At 33.0% G+C, this 20022-nt stretch overlaps 1 protein-coding gene across 3 annotated transcripts in view; it reads right to left on the minus strand.

Moving 5' to 3' along the window:
• LOC101958962 (connector enhancer of kinase suppressor of ras 2) overlaps positions 1-20022 on the minus strand; it is a 457679-nt gene that overhangs the window by 21277 nt on the left and 416380 nt on the right. For all 3 annotated transcript variants that reach the window (XM_078034585.1, XM_040282705.2, XM_078034586.1), the window contains one exon: positions 11592-11663. In XM_078034585.1, the coding sequence (XP_077890711.1) occupies positions 11592-11663 (72 nt within the window). The remainder of the gene's footprint in view (positions 1-11591; positions 11664-20022) is intronic.

Consider the following 20022-nt stretch of genomic DNA (forward strand, 5'->3'; position numbering starts at 1 on the left):
AATTTCAGGTGATGCTGATGATGCTGGCCTGTGGGCAGTACTTTGAGAACCATTGGTTTAAAATAAAGGAATGTAACTGGCAGCTTAGGTCATAGATTTGGGCTTAAGGATCCTCAAACATTCATCCACATGCTATGGTAATGATCTTATGTTAATGATGTGTCAGTCAGTTTAATTTTCAGTGGAGCATTCAGTCAATGCCATCAGCATGTATTCAAAATAATCCTAGGTATCATGGGCCTTATAAAAGAAGGCAACTTAATCTTTTTTTTTTTAAGAGGACTTAATGTTTTGTTGAAAAGATAATACTGATAATGCCAATTGAACAATGTAAGCTGCTATATGGTTGAGTGTTATTGTTGTCATTCAGGGAAAAACTGTGCTACAAATTAGTATGCAAGAATTAGTCAGGCTTCAGTTCATGGATTCTTGAAGAATTGGAGTGGGAATAGGTCTTAAAGGTTAATTAAATGTTTTGGATAGGTCCAATGAGAGAGTAGATTGTGATCTGATCTAAGAAAGGGAAAGATGCTCCAATAAAGATTATAAGGAATCACAAGACAGAAGAGTTACTTAAGGAATATCAGAGAGGCTACTAGTAGGAACTATAAGATAAATTCTAAAGATAAAATTCTGAACTGTTCAGAAGTTTGAAATACTGATGATTTGAAAACTTCCAGAAAAAATATATATTAGGACAGTTGTACACTCTATTTCTCATCCATTTATAAAAATAGATTTATTGAGGTATAACTCATATATCTTACTGTACATTTTAAGTGTACAATTTGACATGTATGTAATTGTGAAACTATCACAACTATCAAGATGATGCACACATTCATCTTCCCCCAATGTTTTATTTGTGTCCCTTTGTAAACTCTCCTTTAATCATCCCATACCCAATAACCACAAGTCACATTTTGTCACAGACTGAATTTTATATAATTATTATTAAGTCATGCAGTATGTGTTTTGTAGCTGGCTTATTTCACTTACTGCAATTATTTTGAGACTTGTTCATATTGTTGACTGCATCATCAGTTGAAATGTTCTTATTGCTGAATGGTATTCTACTATGTGTGTATACACCAGAGTTTGTTTACCCATTTACTTGTTGATGGTCATTCAGATTGCTTTCAGTTTGGGGCCATTATGAATAAAGTTTCTATGATATAAAATTGCTCATTACAAGTACATTATCAGATATATGGCTTACAAATGTTTTCTTTCCTCTATGGCTTGTGTCAAATTCTTTTAATATTATCTAAGAGTAGATTTTTATTTAGATGAAGTCCAATTTTTTAATGTTTTCATTTATCTCAGGGTATTTCCTAATTTTGCTTATGACTTCTTTTTTTCATATATATGTGGGTATTTTAAGAGTCTATTGTTTAATTTCTGCATATTTTTAAAAATTTTTATTCTGCTATTTATTTATAGTTTTGTTCCACTGGGATAAGAAAAGGTACTTTTTAGCATTTTCTGTCTTTTAAATGTTCCAAGACTTATTTCATGGCTTAATAAGTGGCCTATTCTGGAGAATGTTCTACAGAAAAATATATTATTCTGTTATTTTGGGGTAAAGTATTCTGCACTTGTCTGTTAGCCCAAATGATCCATAGTGTTGTTAATGTCCTCCTTCCTTATTTATGTTGTTTGGTCCTTCTATTCATTATTTACAGTTGCGGTATGGAAGTCTCCTTCTATTATTATTTTGCTTTCTATTTCTCCCTTGAACTATGTCACATGTGCTTCATGTATTTAGGAGATATGATGTTTAGTGCATAGATATTTATAATTGTCATAACTTCTTGTAAATTAACACTGATGTCTTTGTATTATGTTATTTTTAACAGTTTTAACATGCTATTTTAACAGTTTTTGACTTACAGTCTAGTTTGTCTGAAATAAATTTGACTATCACTTTTTTCATTTATTTACATTTGCATGGGATGCTTTTTCCATCTTTAACTTTCCTCTATTGTGTGTCCTGAGATCTATAGAGAATTTTTTATAGACAATATAATTGCAACCATTTTTATAAAACATCCATTCAGCCAATGTCTTTTGATTGTGTAGTTTAATTCATTTAAAGTAATTTTACTGATATGAAGGGGTTTATTTTGCCATTTTATTAATTGACTTGTAGTTATTCTTCTTTTTCTTTCTTCCTGCTTTCCTTTGTATTCCATTGACTATTTTATAGTGAATGCTTTGATTCCATTTTTGAATCATTTTATATATGTTCTTTAGATATTTTCTTTGTGGTTATCATTGGAATTTTCTTATCATGTCTTAAAGTTTAATATTATATTTTATATTGATGACTACTTAATTTCCATCACAACTATAAATGGCCAATTAGGGGCTGGTGTTTTACCTCAGTGACAGAGTGCTTGCCAAGCATGCACTGGGTTCAATTATCAGCACCACATACAAATAAATAAAATAAAAGTCCATTAACAACCAAAACATAAAAATATGGCCAAATAATATTGTTATATTGTGTGCTGTGCATGTACAAATATGTAACAACAAATTCCATCCATATGTAGAAGTATAATGCACCAATAAAGGTGTGAAAACAAAGAAAACTCCACTATACTCCTTTGCAGCTTCCAGCTACCATTTTGTTATTGATGTCACAAGTTATATCAATATATTTTATCCATTAATATAGATTTATACTTTTAAAATATTTTAAAATTTAAATTTTCTATAAGAATTATAAGTGAATTTGTGCACTCAAATTATAGTAACATAGGTTATTATATCTGTGTAATTACCTTTACAAAGAACTTTCTATTTTCATATGGATTTATGCTATTGCTAGTGTTACTTCTTTTTATATTGAACAAATCTCTTCAGCATTTCTTGTGGAGTAGTTTTAGAGACAATGCACATCTTCAGCTTTTTCTAAATGTGGGAAATTCATAATTCCTTCTTTACTTTTAAAGGTCAGAGTTGTTAGGTACAGTATTCTTGGTTGACTTCCTCCAGCACTTTAAAAATGACATTTTACTCCCTTGTAGCCTACCAGGTTTCTTCTGAGAAATGTACTGATAATCTTATGAAAGCTCCTGTGTGATGAATAATTTTTCAATTGATGCTTTCATGATTTTAAATTTTTTTACAGTTTAGTGTCAATGTTTATGCATGTATATTTTTAGTTTTCCTTGTTGCAATTCTTAGAGCTTTTTGAATCTGTATGTTCATTTATTCTCTCAGATTCAGGGGGTTTTCAGCTATTCTTCAAATTTGCATTCATCCCTCTTTTCTCTTGCTCTTTTCCTTCTGATATTCCAGCAATTAGTACATTGTTTGGGTTGATAATTTACACCCACCCCTTGGTCTTCTTGCTTTCCTTCGTTCTATTTTTTTTTCTTTTTTGCTCCTCTAACTCAATGATTTCAATTAATATTTCTTCAGTTGAGTGATTCTTTCTTTCACCTGAGAAAGTCTGCTGCTGAATACCTTTAATAAATTTTTCAGTTCACTTTTGCATTTTTCAGTTCAAGAATTTCTGCTGGCTATTTTTTGTAGTTTCTTTTTCGCGACATTCTGACTTTGTTCATGCACAATAATTTTCCAGAGTTCATTTAGATTTTTTGTGTTTCTTTCAAAAAATCACTTAGCACCTTAGAATTTTTGTCAGGCAGCATATAGATATGATTCTTTAGGGTTGATTTTCAGAGTTTTATTTGATTATTTTGGGGGGCCATGTTTTTCTATTTCTTTGTAGCCCTTGCAATTATTTTTTTGAAATTTGGTGTCAGGAGCTGTCTGTGGGCTGTGTGTAACTATGTTGCGAATAGTAGCCTCCTGAGGGGATAAGTTACCCTTGTCCCTAACCCTAGCAATGGCCAACCGCCAAGTAAACCCCAATCTGCATTGCTTTTTCCCCCCAGCAGATATGTCAGACCACAATGTTGGACTCTCTTCTCTTAATTTTGTGAATAAGGGAATTTGCTAGACAAAGAACCCACCCATTCATGCTTTGTGTTACACCACCATGATTAGCCTAGCTTAAGTACTTTTTAAATAACATCTCATATATTGTTTTAGAGAGAGAGAAAGAGAGAGAGAGAGAGAGAGAGAGAGAGAGAGAGAGAGAGAGAGAATTTTTTTAATATTTATTTTTCAGTTTTCGGTGGACACAACATCTTTTATTTTTTATGTGGTGCTGAGGATCGAACCCAGTGCCCTCCAGGCAAGCACATTACCGCTTGAGCCACATCCCCAGCCCCAACATCTCATATATTTTGATATGTACTGTTTTTATTTCCTTCGGTTCAAAGTACATCTAATTTTCATTTTGTTTTCTTCACAGGACTGTGGGTTATTTAGAGGTGAGTTATTTTATTTTTGAATATTTGAAGGTTTTCCAGACATCTTTGTTTGTTTCTAGTTTAATTGCATGTGGCCAGAGAAAACAATTGTATGACTTAAAATTAACAATATTATTATTTTAAACTCAGTGGTTCAAATTGTATAATTTGAAACAAATTATATAATTATAACATGGAATAAATATCATAAACTTCCTTACAGAGAGGCATAGAGTAATGTGACAAGTTTAATATATCCATAAGAACTTCTAAATCAAGGCAAACAACCAAGACCATGTCTGCAGTTCCAATAATTCTTCCATTTTGATTAAAACTGATGGTCAGGTAAGTTAACAACTAGTGCATCTAAATGGTTTTTCATTTACATATTAAATTGCTTGATTCCTTTGTGTCAACATATTATATATTTTGGTGTTTAAATACATTGGATAACATATTGGTAGAGACTAATAAAATATTTTTGTTTCTTAGACTGAGATTTCTAGTATATTAAAAGATTAATTTAAATATAAAATATGAATTCTATTAGCTTTACTTCATCTTTTCCTTTAGATTAATATCCAAACTATTTATTCAGTGATTTTTATCTTGAGACACTCTTTCTTCTTGAGTTTGGTTTTCTGTTTTATATTGTAATTTATAGTTAAAGCAAATGCTTTCTTTTTTCTGGTAAGTTACTTAATCTTATCTGTCTTTCTTCTTTATTGCCAGGGTATTAAGGTATTTATCATCCTGTGTTAATAACCAAAAGACTAAGAAGATTCAGTTATCTTCTACTTCATTTTAAAAGCACATAGAAAGATTTGCTGAAGTGTTTTAGTTTATCCCACTAATCAAATAAGCTTTACTTACAGGATAAGTAGCTTCTAGCTGTGGTTATTAACCTTTATATTTCCTGTTTTACAGAGAAGTAATGATTGACTTGACAAATAGAAACAAAAAGGCATGCAGACTTTCTGTAATGACTTCATATGTTGAAATTAATCAACTATTGAGAATAATTTTGTCTGCTACAATTGCTGAGTCTTTATAAGTAATACCACTCAGAAGATCAAGCATTTGCACTGATTTGATTGTTCAACATGATTTTGTTGTTCTTTTTAAATTCAATATTCACTTAGATTTGTTAGAAAAATAACAGATGAACCTGACCCAAACATCTTAATCATGACAAGAGAACATGACAACCTTTGTTACCTATGTATGTGTGAATATTTTTTCTTTTTATGGAGCTAATGGGATTAAAAACAAACAAGCAATACTATAAACCTGTCAATCCTATGCAGAGTGTTGCCTCTTTTGTTTTAAGTTTAAATGAACCTGTTTAATACTGTGATAACCTAATAAGTTTGTGTTGCATAATGTTTAAATTTAAAATATATTTCAGTGAAAATATTATACCTCATTTAATTAAAAAATGTTATGCACATGAAGTGGAAAATCAGAGTTATACAAAGTCTTAAAAGGAATTGCCATATCTGGGGCTCAATACTTAATTCAATCATTGTCCTGATATTTACATATTTTAAAATGAAGAGGATACCACAATCTTTGAAAATGTTTTATCTAAATATGTATTAAATTTTATTTAAATGAAAATCATATTTGATATGGTTTGCTATTACAGGAAAATCAAATTTACTTTATATGCCTTTCCACATATTATTACATCACAGTTTAGATGATAGGAATTGTGTTAATTTAGGTTATAATTTATTCATGATCTCTTAAATAGTATTGTTTTAGTCAATAGTTATTATTATCTTTTCAAATTATTTCATCTCATTCACTTTCCAAGGGAAAAATGTAACAAATCAGTGAGATATAATTTTAATTTTCTAGTTGTATATTTGAAGTTAATTATGATGTTTCTATGTAGAGACATATTTATTTTAATTGAAACACTCTATATTACTCTTCTTTCATTTGTCCAATAAAATCACTCACCAAATATGAAATATTTTCAAGAAAAAACAATACACTTCAGATACCTAATTTTAAGTAAATGATGCTTGATATATTTTTAAATTACATAAAATTCCTAGAAAATTATTTAGAAGATATCTCAATTCTCATTTCATATCTTAACATAATATGAATATTCCAATTCAATAAATATTTATTATGAAATAGCTCTAATATTTCTTTGACTAGAAGATTAAATAAGTATTATGGTGTGAAAAAAGCAGATATTAAGATTATTTGATTCTTTAATAGTTTGACTTTTGACATACTGACTGTAGAATATATGCAGTTAGGTTATGCTTGTACTGTGAAAAGAATGAGGCATTTCTATTAATTTTCTGGGAAAAACAGCTTTTCCTTTGAAACATTGTTTTCATGGTGTTCAGTGCAAACATTTAGTAAGGTTCAGTTCTGTTATTCACAGTGAATGGGATTAAATGAATTAAATGGGATTAATGAATGGGATTAAAAACAAACAAGCAATACTATAAACCCAAATTTACCCTTTGATGTGTCGTTTAAACAGTTTTTTAAAAGGTTTAACTTTTTTCAGAGCATTTTGCCTCCTTCTGTATGAAGACAATAAATGGGAAACAGCATGATCATCCATGATTCCTAACATTTTGGCAAACTTCCTTGCGCCCTTACTGATTCTTTACTCCTTTTTATAACTTAATTTCCACTGTATATACTGCCCTTGATGTCATTCTCTCATGTTTCACTTAGTTTCAACTGCTATTTGCTTAACATCATTATCTTTAATCTCTTCTTATTATTGTTTTATTTTAGCCTGTAAACATATCCCTATCTTTTCCCTCATATAAAACAAAGTTCTACTTTAAAAAAAATATTTTTTAGTTGTAGTTGGACACAATACCTTTATTTTATTTATTTATTTTTATGTGGTGCTGAGGAGCTAACTCAGGGCCTTGCACATGTGAGGTAAGTGCTCTACCGCTGAGCCACAACCCCAATCCCCAAACAAAACTCTACTTTTAATCCCAATTTTCTTCCAAATGCCAAATAATAGCCCTACTTTACTTCTTGACAGAATAGAACATATTTATTGTTTTCACATCTGTATATTTTTCAACTTTTTTCCAGGGGGCTTTTTGTTATGAATAATTATGCCATTCTCTAGGGATATTCACATAGCCCTTCTGATAATTGTGAGAATTTTATTTTCTTCTTATAAAAAGTTATTACTTTTGTGTTGTCAAGAAGGAGGCTATTGCTGAGCATAGTGGCACATGTCTATAATCCCAGTGGCACAGGAGGCTGAGGCAGGCAGAGCATGAGTTGAAAGCCAGCCTCAGCAACAGCAAGGCACTAAGTAACTCAGTGAGACCTGTCTCTAAATAAAAAATAGGGTTGGGGATGTAGCTCAGTGGCCAAGTGCCCCTCAGTTCAATCCCTGGTTCAAAAAAAAAAAGAAAGAAAGAAAAAGAAAAAGAAAAAAGAAAAGAAAAGAAAAAGAAAAAAAAGAAAGGAAGAAAAAGAAGAATTTTTTCTCCATACAGTAAAAATATTTTTGTACTTAGATCTCAGAGGCATGAATTATAGTCAGTAGCAATGTGATATAAAATTGAAAGTAATTAAAATTGAGAGTGAGCTATATAAACTCAACTAAAGGAAGAACATCCGTTCCTTCTGGCATGTTGAATAAAAACATATGCAATTTTCCCTTTGAAATTATAGATAATTTTAATTTTAATTAAACATTAATACAAGAGCCTGTTATAGTCAAAGGTTCATTGATGACACTAGTCAACACAGTTTAAAATCTGCATATGTAGTTAAAAATATCAGTAAAGTTTATCTAATTAAAATTAAATATCTTATAGAGCATATTTTATTTACATGATTTTTTTTTGGGGGGGGGTACTGGAGATTGAACTTAGGGGCACTCCACCACTGAGCCACATCCCCAGCCCTATTTTGTATTTTATTTAGAGACAGGGTCTCACTGAATTTTTAGCACCCTTTTTTTTTTTTTTTTTTTTGCTGAGGCTGGCTTTGATTCTCTGGACTCAGCCTTAAGAACTGCTGGGATTATAGGCATGTGCCAAGGCGCCTAGCCACCTGGATATTTTGCTTCAAAGGGAAAACTGCACACATCCATTCCATAGAGACTGTGCTTAATATACAAAGGGACTCAATATGATCTACTTGAAGGTTTGATATAGTTTAAACTAACTCATGGCACAGAGCTGCAGTCAGTTTATGGACAGTAGAATAATCAAGGTACCAAGAAATGATTTGTCAATTTTATTTGGTATTCTCCAAAACTCAAGAAAATGCGTGTTAAACTATTCAAACAATTGACTCAGAAGGCCAAGTGGGATCATGAGTTCAAAGCTGCTCTCAGCAACTTAGCAAGGCCCTAAGAAACTCAGTGGGACCCTGCCTCTAAATAAAATATTAAAAAGGGGTAGGAATGTGGCTCAGTGGATAAGTTCCCCTGGGTTCAATCTCTGGTACCAAAAAAAAAAAATACAAAACAAAACAAAACAAAAAAGCATTTAAACAATATATATTTGTTCATATATACAAACAATGTCAGTATAAAAAATTAAATACAACATGCACTTCAGGTGCATGTTGTCAACTATTCCCCAAGTCATTGTCAACCATTCCCCAAGACTTTCTTACAATACAGGAATGCCAAGGTCTCGGCTTGGCACAGAATCTCGAGCCACCACACACCTTGTAGATTCAAACAGCCATTCTTTATTCCCGAACTCACACTGGCCTCTACAAACACGTTCAGGGGAAAATCCAAAATCTCCCAGCCCAATTCACCTACTCCACGAGGCTTTTTTCCAAATCCCATTTAAATCTCAGGAGAACACAGGCAGCAGGCATGCCCTACTCCCAGCAGGAATAACCTTCAACCTGCAATTTCCCTAAACCCGGATTATCTTAAACCAATCCGGGAACGCCCTAAACCCAAATTGTCTTAAACCTGGATACTTCCTAAAACCTGCAGGATACACCCTAATCCTGGATCCACCCTGGTCCTTGAGCAGGGTCACCTTTCTCAAAGACACATGCAATGTCCAAGGCAAGTCCATTTAACATGGGGTACGCTGGCAAGGATTTCGATGCGTCATTCCTACTTGGCAATGGCCCTCAGCACAGGACAATGGCTTACAGTATACCTTTTTTTTCATGCTGTAGTCTTTTTTTGTCTATCAATATAAATATTTATTCCAAATGACTTAATAATCACACAATGAAATTTCCAGGGAAATTTATTTTCACTTCCGTTATGGTTTATATAGTTGGTTTCCCCCAAAAGCTCATGTGTGAGACAATGCAAGAAGGTTTAGAGGAGAAATGAATGGGTTGAGAGCCTTAACCCAATCAGTTACTTAATTCCCTGAAGGTGTTAACTGAATGGAAATTAAAGGCAGATAGGGTATGGATAGAGAACATGGGTCATTGGGGGCATTCATGTTATAGACTTAAATATCATTGAAAGCATAAAGATTACTGATGAATGCTGAGTGAATACTTTGTGTAAAATGTTCAAAGTCATCTGGTTTTTAGTTTTACATTGAGAAATATGATAAAATGGATAATAGACAACCCTATTTGAAATATCTGTTCATTAAAATAAGGCACATTTTGGACAAGAACATTTATAAGTTAAGGGACATGGGCACTTAGGCTTATATCTACAGATATTTTTATATACTATAATCTCTGGGATCAACATCTCATATGCAAATAAACTGCAGGTATAAAACCAACCCCTGATTCAGAAAGTGCAACATTTTCCTTCTGCGAGGACACACTACTGTATGTTAGTTGTGCTTTTACATCTCTGCTACAGAATTCTAGGAGTATAAAAAAATTATGCTATAGTATCACTGCAATTCCACCTATCTTCTGAATTTTCTGTTTGTCTGCTTTCCAGGCTTTAGTCAGCTATAAAATGTTGCAATTCTATACCCTTTTCTCTAAGCCAGTGGTTCTCAGAGTCCTGAGAATACCACCATCATCACTCAAAGGCTTGTTAGGTGAATTCTCACCCTCCGCACTATACCCAATGAATCAAAAACTACAGGTAATTTGTCTTTTAATAAGGTCTCCAGGATCTGCACAGTCAAGTTTTGGGTTTCTTTCTTTCTTTCTTTCTTTCTTTCTTTCTTTCTTTCTTTCTTTCTTTCTTTCTTTCTTTCTTTCTTTCTCTCTCTCTCTCTCTCTCTCTCTCTCTCTCTCTCTCTCTCTCTTTCTTTTTTTTTTTTTTCCGTATAGAGATTGAACTCAGGGGCACTCAACCACTGAGCCACATCTCCAGCCCTGTTTTATATTTTATTTAGAGACAAGGTCTCACTGAGTTGCTTAGTGCCTCACTTTTTGTGAGGCTGGCTTTGAATTCATGATCCTCCTGTCTTAGCCTCCTTAACTGCTGGTGTTACAGGCATGCCCTTCCGTGCCCAGCTGCACACTCAAGTTTTAGAACTAGTCCTAATTCTTCTCAGTTTATGTCTATGGCTTTAAGTACCATATAAATACTGATGATTTCCATATTAAATCTCTACTTCATTCCTTCTATCTAAGCTCTAGAATCAGAGGACCTGCCTAATTAAAACTCCACAGGATGTCTCAAAGGGAGCCCAAACTCTGCATGTCCATGGACCAAAATTACATTCTTGTCCCAGAAACATGATATTTGTCCAGTGCTTGCTATCTCATTGAAAATTACAATGAAATTTATCATGATACACAAACCAGAATCCTAGTAATAATCTTTGAAACTTCTCTCAGTCAATTGCTATAGCCAAGGGTGTGGTTTTACTTCCTAAAGGTATCTTGAATAAATCTACTTTTTCCCCTTTTATTGTCACTATTCTATCCCAAGTAAGCCTTTATTCCTATCTCTACACATTCCCTTTGCTCCTTTTTTCAATTTATGCCTTGATATAATTACCTCTTTCTAAGCAAGTTTTACTTGCTGATTGTGGACTTGAAATAGACTAAAATCCTTAACTTGATAGTTTATATGGACTTTAAAGTCTGGATGATACCTGCCTCTGTAGCCTCATCTCATATCATGCTGCTCCTTTATCTCCACATTCCAGCATGCTGGCCTTCTATCAGTTAATATAGCTCTTCTCAGTACACTAAGCTGAATTAGGATTAAGATAAAATAATTTTACTTTTTCAAAAAAAAGTCATTGTTTTTTCTGGATATATATGGTACTACCACATAATTGAGGTTCAATAAATATATATTGAATTGATAAATGAGTAAAAATCACTTACTAATTCATCTCATCTGAGCACTCAGCAGCAAAATAGAAATTCTTGATTCTTGCATGGGTAGCTTGGAAAGCACTAGGGGAAAAAGAAAAAAAGCAGAGAGTTCATATTTCTTTCAACAATCATTGAAGCATTTAATGCTGTAACACACAATAGGGTTCCAGTAACCACCTAGTAAAAAATCTTAGTTTGCATTTAAATCAAGTCTAGAAAGGTAAAATGACTTGTTAAAGATAATATATAAGTGACTGAGATTGAATTAAGACACTGATTTTAAGTTCAGCAATTAGAGAATGTTCTATGTTTGTTTCTTAGAAGATTAAGAAATCTCTTGTTTTTTTACATATTTTTTTAGTTGTAGTTGGACACAATATCTTTATTTTATTTATTTATTTATATGTGGTGCTGAGGATTGAACCCAGGACCATGCACGTATTAGGTGAGCACTCTACTGCTGTGCCACAATCCCAGCCCCATTTTAAATGAAATGTCACAGCATTAAAGGGGCAAAATATGATGATTTAATAATATTGGTTAGATTCTACATTTCTGCAGGAAAATTAGGTTCTTCCCTAATGGTTCTTTCAAATGCCAACATATTTTTCCATTGGCATATGCAAACATAGGTAAATATGTCTATCTTCTTTCTATGGGTTCATGAGTTACCAAAGCAAATGATGTATCCAAGCCTATGGAATTTTCCCTATCTATTTATCTTTCTATATGGGGGGGAGAGAGAGAGAGAGAGAGAGAGAGAGAGAGAGAGAGAGAGAGAGAGAGAGAGAAAGGGAGAGAGACCCCTTTGAATAGTGATCTAAACGTGCCTCAATAGTAAAATTATTATTTGATATTATTTTTTCTGAGGAATTAACTCCCTTAATTCACTGAAGTGATTTTTTTAATTCATACCAATCCTAGTGTCCTAATGCTAATTGCACTATGACTTCATACACTTGAAATAAAAAATTCACTAGAATTATCATAAAATTTATGTATAAATCCTCTATGCATCGAATAATAAATTTCATGGTTTCAGATTCCCATAAGTAAATGAATAAACAAACAAGTATTTTCCCATGGAAAAATGGGAAAATTTTTTGGTCAAAAAATAAACATGTGCATAATTCCTACAGCAATCTTTTCTCAACAAATACAACATTGGTTTTGATCATCTCCCTAGAAACTTAAACTTCTGATGGCTGTCTTATACTTACTATAAGCCACTTTACAGGACTGAGAATTTCCTGATATCTCCTTCTATATAGCAACAGCTTTTCCTATAACTACCTCATTCCCACAATTGCACTCCATTGTAGCAAGGAATGAGGACCATGACACTGTTTTTCATTTATAAGGATATTTCCCTCAATTTAGTATGAATTTCCAGTTAATTCAATATTTTTCAATGTAGTATATTTCTGTTAAGTAGATACTATTTCAGGCACCATACTTTTACTGGTGGAACACTTCTAAAATTACTTGTCTATAAAATAGAGATGTTGGCCTTGATTAAGAAAGTCTCTTCTGAAATTTAAATGTCTATGACTCTGTTAAGTATATATAATAAGATAAATTAAAGTTACATCCTTCAAGAGAAGCCTAAATTTTCTTTTTTATTAGGGCATATATATTTTTTAAAGTTTATGGTAGCATGATGTGGAGTTAAGAGCTCAAGCTTTGGGGCTGAGTGTATGGTTTAGTGGTAAAGTGTTTGCTTAACCTTGCATGCACAAGGACCTGGGTTCAATCCGCAGCACCTCAGGAAAAAAAAGGGGGGGTTGTGTAAGGCCCTGGGTTCACTCCCCAGCACTGCAAACAAAAATAAAGAGCTTTAGCTTGCTCAAATTCGGACTGTCATTTCCTAGCTGAATGAATTGGGCAAATTAACCTTGAAGTTTTCTCATCTGTAGTAGAATAATGCTCACAGGATTGTTGGCAGTATTTGAAGAAATAGTGTATGGAAAATACTTACATATAGTATCTGGCATAAAATACATGGGGAAAAATGGGAGGGAGACTATTTTTAAAGGACAGCAACTTTTGTATAAAAGCTGCAGTTCTCAAAAAGGTATTGGTACATATCAGTGTAAAAATTGCCACTCAGGCATAAAATATTTAGGTTTCTAGTTTTGATTCTAGTAAAAATGATGGGTGAGGTATTCTCTGTAATCCTGCATTAAATGCATAGAAATGCATGGTGAAATGTGTAACTTTCTCCTTTCTAATCAATTCAGGTGTGTCATTCATTAATTCAAAATGTTTTGGGGTCTGTATATATATTTCTGTTTATAATTATTTGAAGTACTTATTTCATTAAAATCTGACATACATCCAATTTGGTAAATGAACTTTGCATTAAAGAATAGGAATTGAAGGAATACTAATCACTCTTTTTCCTGAATCATTTACCTTCATGGGTTTCACCTTGCTTATGATTAATAGCTTACACTTTCCTCTCACTGATAATCTTTTAAATTTCTGAACCTCTATCACTAACCCAATGATAGACATACAGAAATCCACTTTCCTGCTATGCCTCTTCTGGGATGAAGCATTTATCTATATAAGTGTTGAATTTTCCATCTTAAATTCAGCTATAGTTTGTGGTTTATATGGTGTATATGCAGGAATATCTTACTTCCTTTCTTTTATGAAATGATGGGAAGACCAAAAAGCAGCGTTTCTGTTTGCTTGCTTAAAAAAGGTCACTGTAGAACTCTGCTAATACAATTCGCTTTACCTTTTCAGGAAATCAAAATAGCTACTTAAGATTGTATAAATATGGTTTAGGCTGAAACTCTCTTCAAATTTACTTTTTTAATTAAAAATTCCCATGATTAAGAATGGCATATGGATATGGAAAATGATTTTAATTTGTTGTTGGTTTGCACAGGTCCAGTCAGAAGGAAGTGTTTAACCATCTACACCAAGATAACTTAACAATCTAGCAAATAATATAGGTGCCAGGCCCATGTTAGTTGTCATGTGTATCACTCACCAGTCTATTTTCTTTCTTTTTGGTACTGGGGATTGAAACCAAGGGTGCTTAACCTCTGAGTTACATCCCCAGCCCCCTTTTGATATTTTTTTTTTTATTTAGAGACATGGTCTCATTGAATTGCTCGGGGCCTTGTTGAGGCTAGCTTTGAACTTTTGATCCTCCTGTCTCAGCCTCCTGAGCCACTAGGATTACAGGTGTCACTGATCTATTTTCTTGCTAATTCATTTGAAGACTAGTTTTATTGGCAGAATTATTTCAGAGAGTATCAAAAATAACTTAAGGACAAATATTTATATAGAACAAAGTAATAACATTATAGAGATATTTCTGTAGTTTGCATTTATACAAAACCTATCTCATTCTCAACGATCTTGCTTCTACTCTATTTATTAGCTCATCACAAAAACACATTCTCCTGTAATTTACCTAGCTTTAGATATTTTTAAAAGAGGGTTTTGCTGCATCAATAGCAGCTGACCTTTATTACTTAGTAATTTTCTCCCCAAACATTCTCTGTCATTAGGTCAAACATTGGAAACACAACATTTACTATTCTCAGTTACGTGTTTGAATTTGCTGCTTTAAAACTAAAACATTCAGTGACTCATGTAAGAATATATGCTGTTCAGCCTTCACACCTTTTGTTTTTACCCTGTATTTAAATTACATTTAGTGAATATTTTCCATAGCAATTTTACAACTTTGATTATAGTTGAATCCTTCAATTTTTCAGTGTTCTCTTTCCCTAATTTTAAATATTTTAAAGCACTATGTTCCTATGCTTTTGTTTTACATAATAAGTATAAATTGCTATTGACAAAGTGTTTTTACAAACACTGAATGCCAACTAAATTTGAGAAATTTAACAATTAAGTGATACAATGCAGCAGGGGAAATTCAAAGTTACTCTTGTAGCTTAAAGTATTCAGGTTGTTTCTGAAAGAAAAAAGGGAATTGTGATGTTACAAATTAGATAATTTGCCAGGTTCAGTGGCTCATGACTGTAATCTCAACGGCTTGGGAGCCTGAATCAGGAGGATCATAAGTTCAAAGCCAGCCTCAGCAACAGCGATGCACTGAGCAACTCAGTGAGACCCTGACAATAAGTAAAACACAAAATAGGGCTGGGGATGTGGCTCAGTGTCTGAGTGCCCTTGAGTTCAATCCTTGATACCAAAAATACAAAAAAAAAAAAAAAAAACCAAAAAAACCAAACCCCCAAGTTAGTTAATTCAACCTATTCTAGGTTCAGGATGTGGTTTATCTAAATGAAAACGAATGAAGTAGTATGAAATAACAATAAAAAGTGTGGATACTTATACTTATCTGTCATCAACTACAAACACACCATGCTCGTTAATGTGGAGAACATCACACTGAGTGAAATAAGCTAGAATAAGAAAGTCAGGGTTTGAGAAATGGATCTCAAAAATAGAAAGAGGAACAGTAGAGTAGAAGAGGGGGATTGAGGGGGAAGGAGGAGGGATGTGAAAGGGGAGGAACTACAGAATGAAATTGACCAAATTCTGTTATTTGCATTTATGAATATACCACAGTGAATTCCACTTTTACATTTAACTAGAATGCAACAATTAAAAATAAATTAATACAAGGAAGATCAATAGAGTAGAGTTAAGGGACTCCAGGAGCAAGGAGTGGAGGGAAGGAAGTAGTCTGGGGATTGAAATGGGGAAAATAATGTTTTAGGCATTTATGAATGTGTTTTTATAAAAACATAAAATCCCCCCAAAATACATGATGACCCTTGCAATAACTGTATTCTGCTGTGTAAACTATTCTACAGTTTTGTGTCATTCCTGATCAATTCTAAGTCATATGTCCTCAGTGAAGAAATCATTATTTTAGATATACTTTGTCCAAGAAAGATCACAACTTTTTAAAAAAAGCTCATGTGTTCTTTTTTTACATAAGAATTATTTTATTGTAATTAGTTTATTATATGAAGTATTTGTAATTTATCTGATTTAAAATAGAAATTTAAATTTATTATGTACTCATAAATTAGGAAACAAATCTGAATAGATATATTTTCTTCTCTATAGTTGAATATCACAGAATCAATATTAGTATCTTTGTTATATAGTGTAGAAGAATAGCTCATTTTAAGGGCATGAATTTAATATTTTTTAATAGAAAGGAAAATTTAGACCACATAACCATAGTTATCAGTAGATAAAAATACTTCATAGAAAACATGAAAAAAATTTTTGGAACAAAAATTCACTGATATTCTGAAGTGAAAATTCAATGCTAATACTTAAATTTTTTATTTAGATGAATAGATATAGATGATGATTTTTTACATTAGTACCTCACTGTCCTCATATATAAATAAATTGAAACTACTGTGCAATATTTTATCTTTTGCATATTTATCTTACAAATATTTATTCCTCACTTTAATATTCTATTATGTTTAGCAGGTGTAGACATCAATATTCATCAATAATATTATAACTTTTACTTCATAAGCAAGCATGTCTTGTTGGAGGAAAGGAATATTCTATTGATATTTGGGTTATGAACCAAAGCTTAATATAGTGTTTCCATATCTTCTTCCTTAATTGATTAGTTATCCATTTATAAATTCTTTGGATAGGACCTTAAGCCAATTTGAATCTCATTTTGAGTTTGAGTTTCCTTAAATAACTTAATCAAGAATTTTGGACCTTTTTCAACTGCAAATTATTTATAATAACTGGAGTCTGGAAAAAATACATATGAAGTAATGAGTTTATTATTCTCATTCTCTCTCTCTCTCTCTCTCTCTCTCTCTCTCTCTCTCTCTCTCTCTCTCTCAGTACCATGGATGAACTCAGGGGCACTCAACCATTGAGTCACACCCCAGCCCTATTATGTATTTTACTTAAAGACAGGGTCTCACTGAGATGCTAAATGCCTCGCCATTGCTGAGGCTGGCATTGAACTCATGATCCTCCCATCTCATCCTCCAAAGCCACTGGGATTACAGGTGTGTACCACCACACCCAGCCCCTATGTTCTCTTTTTCTGTACATATCCTCACTTAACTCTATTTATAACATAAAAGAGAAGGGAATCAAATCAGAATTGGAGGATAGAAATGGGATCAGAGGGGATCTCCATGTGTGTTTGTGTGGGTCCCTTGAGCAATTATGCTTAGGAAATATTTTGGAAACTGAAGTGAAGACCTGGTTTAGTAGCACACATACTTCATTTTCCTTATATAGACTTACATACAATCAAGTAGGACAAGATATCCTTTAATAAGGATAATAAGGAATTAGATTCCCTCTTTTATATTTGACTGCAGATAGTTTTTACCATTTTTCCTCTTACTTTTTTGCTGGAACCTTAAAGTCAGCCTCAGTGTGTAACTACCAGAAAAGCCAAGCTGGTCTCATATTTCTACTCTCTCAAAATATTTTTGGATCAGCTTGGGATGCCTACATGTGATGCTCTACCAAGAAAGACTCATTATGCAAATAATAAACATTTTCATTATCTCCTGTTGTGTGTGTGTGTGTGTGTGTGTGTGTGTGTGTGTGTGTCTGCCATCACAATACATGAGCCAGATTTGGGGTGGGGTGGGGTGAAGGTTTATTTCAATTCTGTGGGTAATATTATTATCAATCTTAGAAACAGTGGTTAAAAAGAAGATGTTCAAATAAAAGAATATAGTACTGCAAATCATTCCCCAAATCCAATAATGATTTCAATTGTGTTTTCCAAGAGCGTAAGTAGATAATAAATTTTTTAAAAATATTTTTTTTAGTTGTTGATAGATCTTTATTTTTTAACTTATACGTGGTGCTGAGAATTGCACCCAGTGCCTCACACATGCCAGGCAAGTGTGCTACCACTGAGCCACAGCTACAGCCCCAATAATGAATATTTCAAAGAATATAATGTGATGGTACCCACTAGATAGTAGGGGCCAACTCTCATTCCTAGGGATGAAACCAAAATTTTCCAGTCCAGGGAGATGGGCCTTTGAGTAACTTAACTCCCTTCTGCTTGAAAAGTAAGTCTAAATTCTTAATGACTGCCATTCTGACAGGAGTGAGATGAAATCTTAGAGTAGTTTTGATTTGCATTTCTCTAATTGCTAGACATGTTGAAAAGTTTTTCACATATTTGTTGATCAATTGTATTTCTTCTTCTGTGAAGTGTCTGTTCAGTTCCTTAGCCCATTTATTGATTTTTTTGGTAGTTTTTGAGTTCTTTATGTATTCTGGAGATTAATGCTTTATCATAGGTGGATGTGGTAAAGATATTCTCCCAATCTGTAGGCTCTCTCCTCACTTAATTAATTGTTTCCTTTGTTGAGAAAAAGCTTTTTAATTTGAATCTATCCCATTTATTGATTCTTGATTTTACTTCTTGTGCTTTAGGAGTCTTGTTAAGGAAGTCAGATCATAGGGTGATGTGGTGAAGATTTGAGCCTATTTTTTTCTTCTATTAGGCGCAGGGTCTCTGTTCTAGTGCCTAAGTTTTTGACCCACTTTGAGTTGATTTTTGTGCAGGGTGAGAGATAGAAGTTTAATTTCATTTTGCTAAATATGGATTTCCAGTTTTGCCAGCACCATTTATTGAATAGTCTATCTTTTCTCCAGTGAATCTTTTTGGCACCTTTGTCTAGTATGACATAACCATATTTATGTGGGTTTGCTCTATGTCCTCTATTCTGTATCATTGGTCTACAAGTCTATTTTGGTGCCAATACCATGCAGTTTTTATTGCTATAGCTCTGTAATATAGTTTAAGGTCTGGTATTGTGATGCCTCCTGCTTTCACTTTTCTTGCTAAGGATTGCTTTAGCTATTCTGGGTCTCTTATTTTTCCAAATAAATTTCACGATTGCTTTTTCTAATCCTATGAAGAATGTCATTGTGATTTTAATAGGAATTGCCTTAAATCTGTATAATGTTTTTGGTAGTATGGCCATTTTGACAATATTAATTCTGCCTATCCAGGAGCATGGGAAATCTTTCCATCTTCTGAGGTTTTCTTCAATTTCTTTCTTTAGTCTTTTGTAGTTTTCACTGTAGAGGTCTTTCACCTCTTTTGTTAGATTGATTCCCAGGTATTTTTTGAGGCTATTGTGAATGGAGTAGAAATGCAAATCAAAACTACTCTAATATTTCATGTCACTCGTGTCAGAATGGCAATCATCAAGAATACAGGCAACAATAAATGTTGGTGAGAATGTGGTGAAAAAGGTACACTCATACATTGCTGGTGGAACTGCAAATTGGTGCAACCACTATGGAAAGCAGTATGGAGATTCCTCAGAAAATTGGGAATAGAACTACCATTTTACCCAGCTATCTCTCTCCTTGGTTTATACCCAAAGGACTTAAAATTGGCATACTATAGTGATGCAGCCACATCAATGTTTATACCAGCCCAATTCACAGTAGCTAGACTATG

Source organism: Ictidomys tridecemlineatus, chromosome X (genome assembly GCF_052094955.1).
Source record: "Ictidomys tridecemlineatus isolate mIctTri1 chromosome X, mIctTri1.hap1, whole genome shotgun sequence".
NCBI classification, from domain to species: Eukaryota; Metazoa; Chordata; class Mammalia; order Rodentia; family Sciuridae; genus Ictidomys; species Ictidomys tridecemlineatus.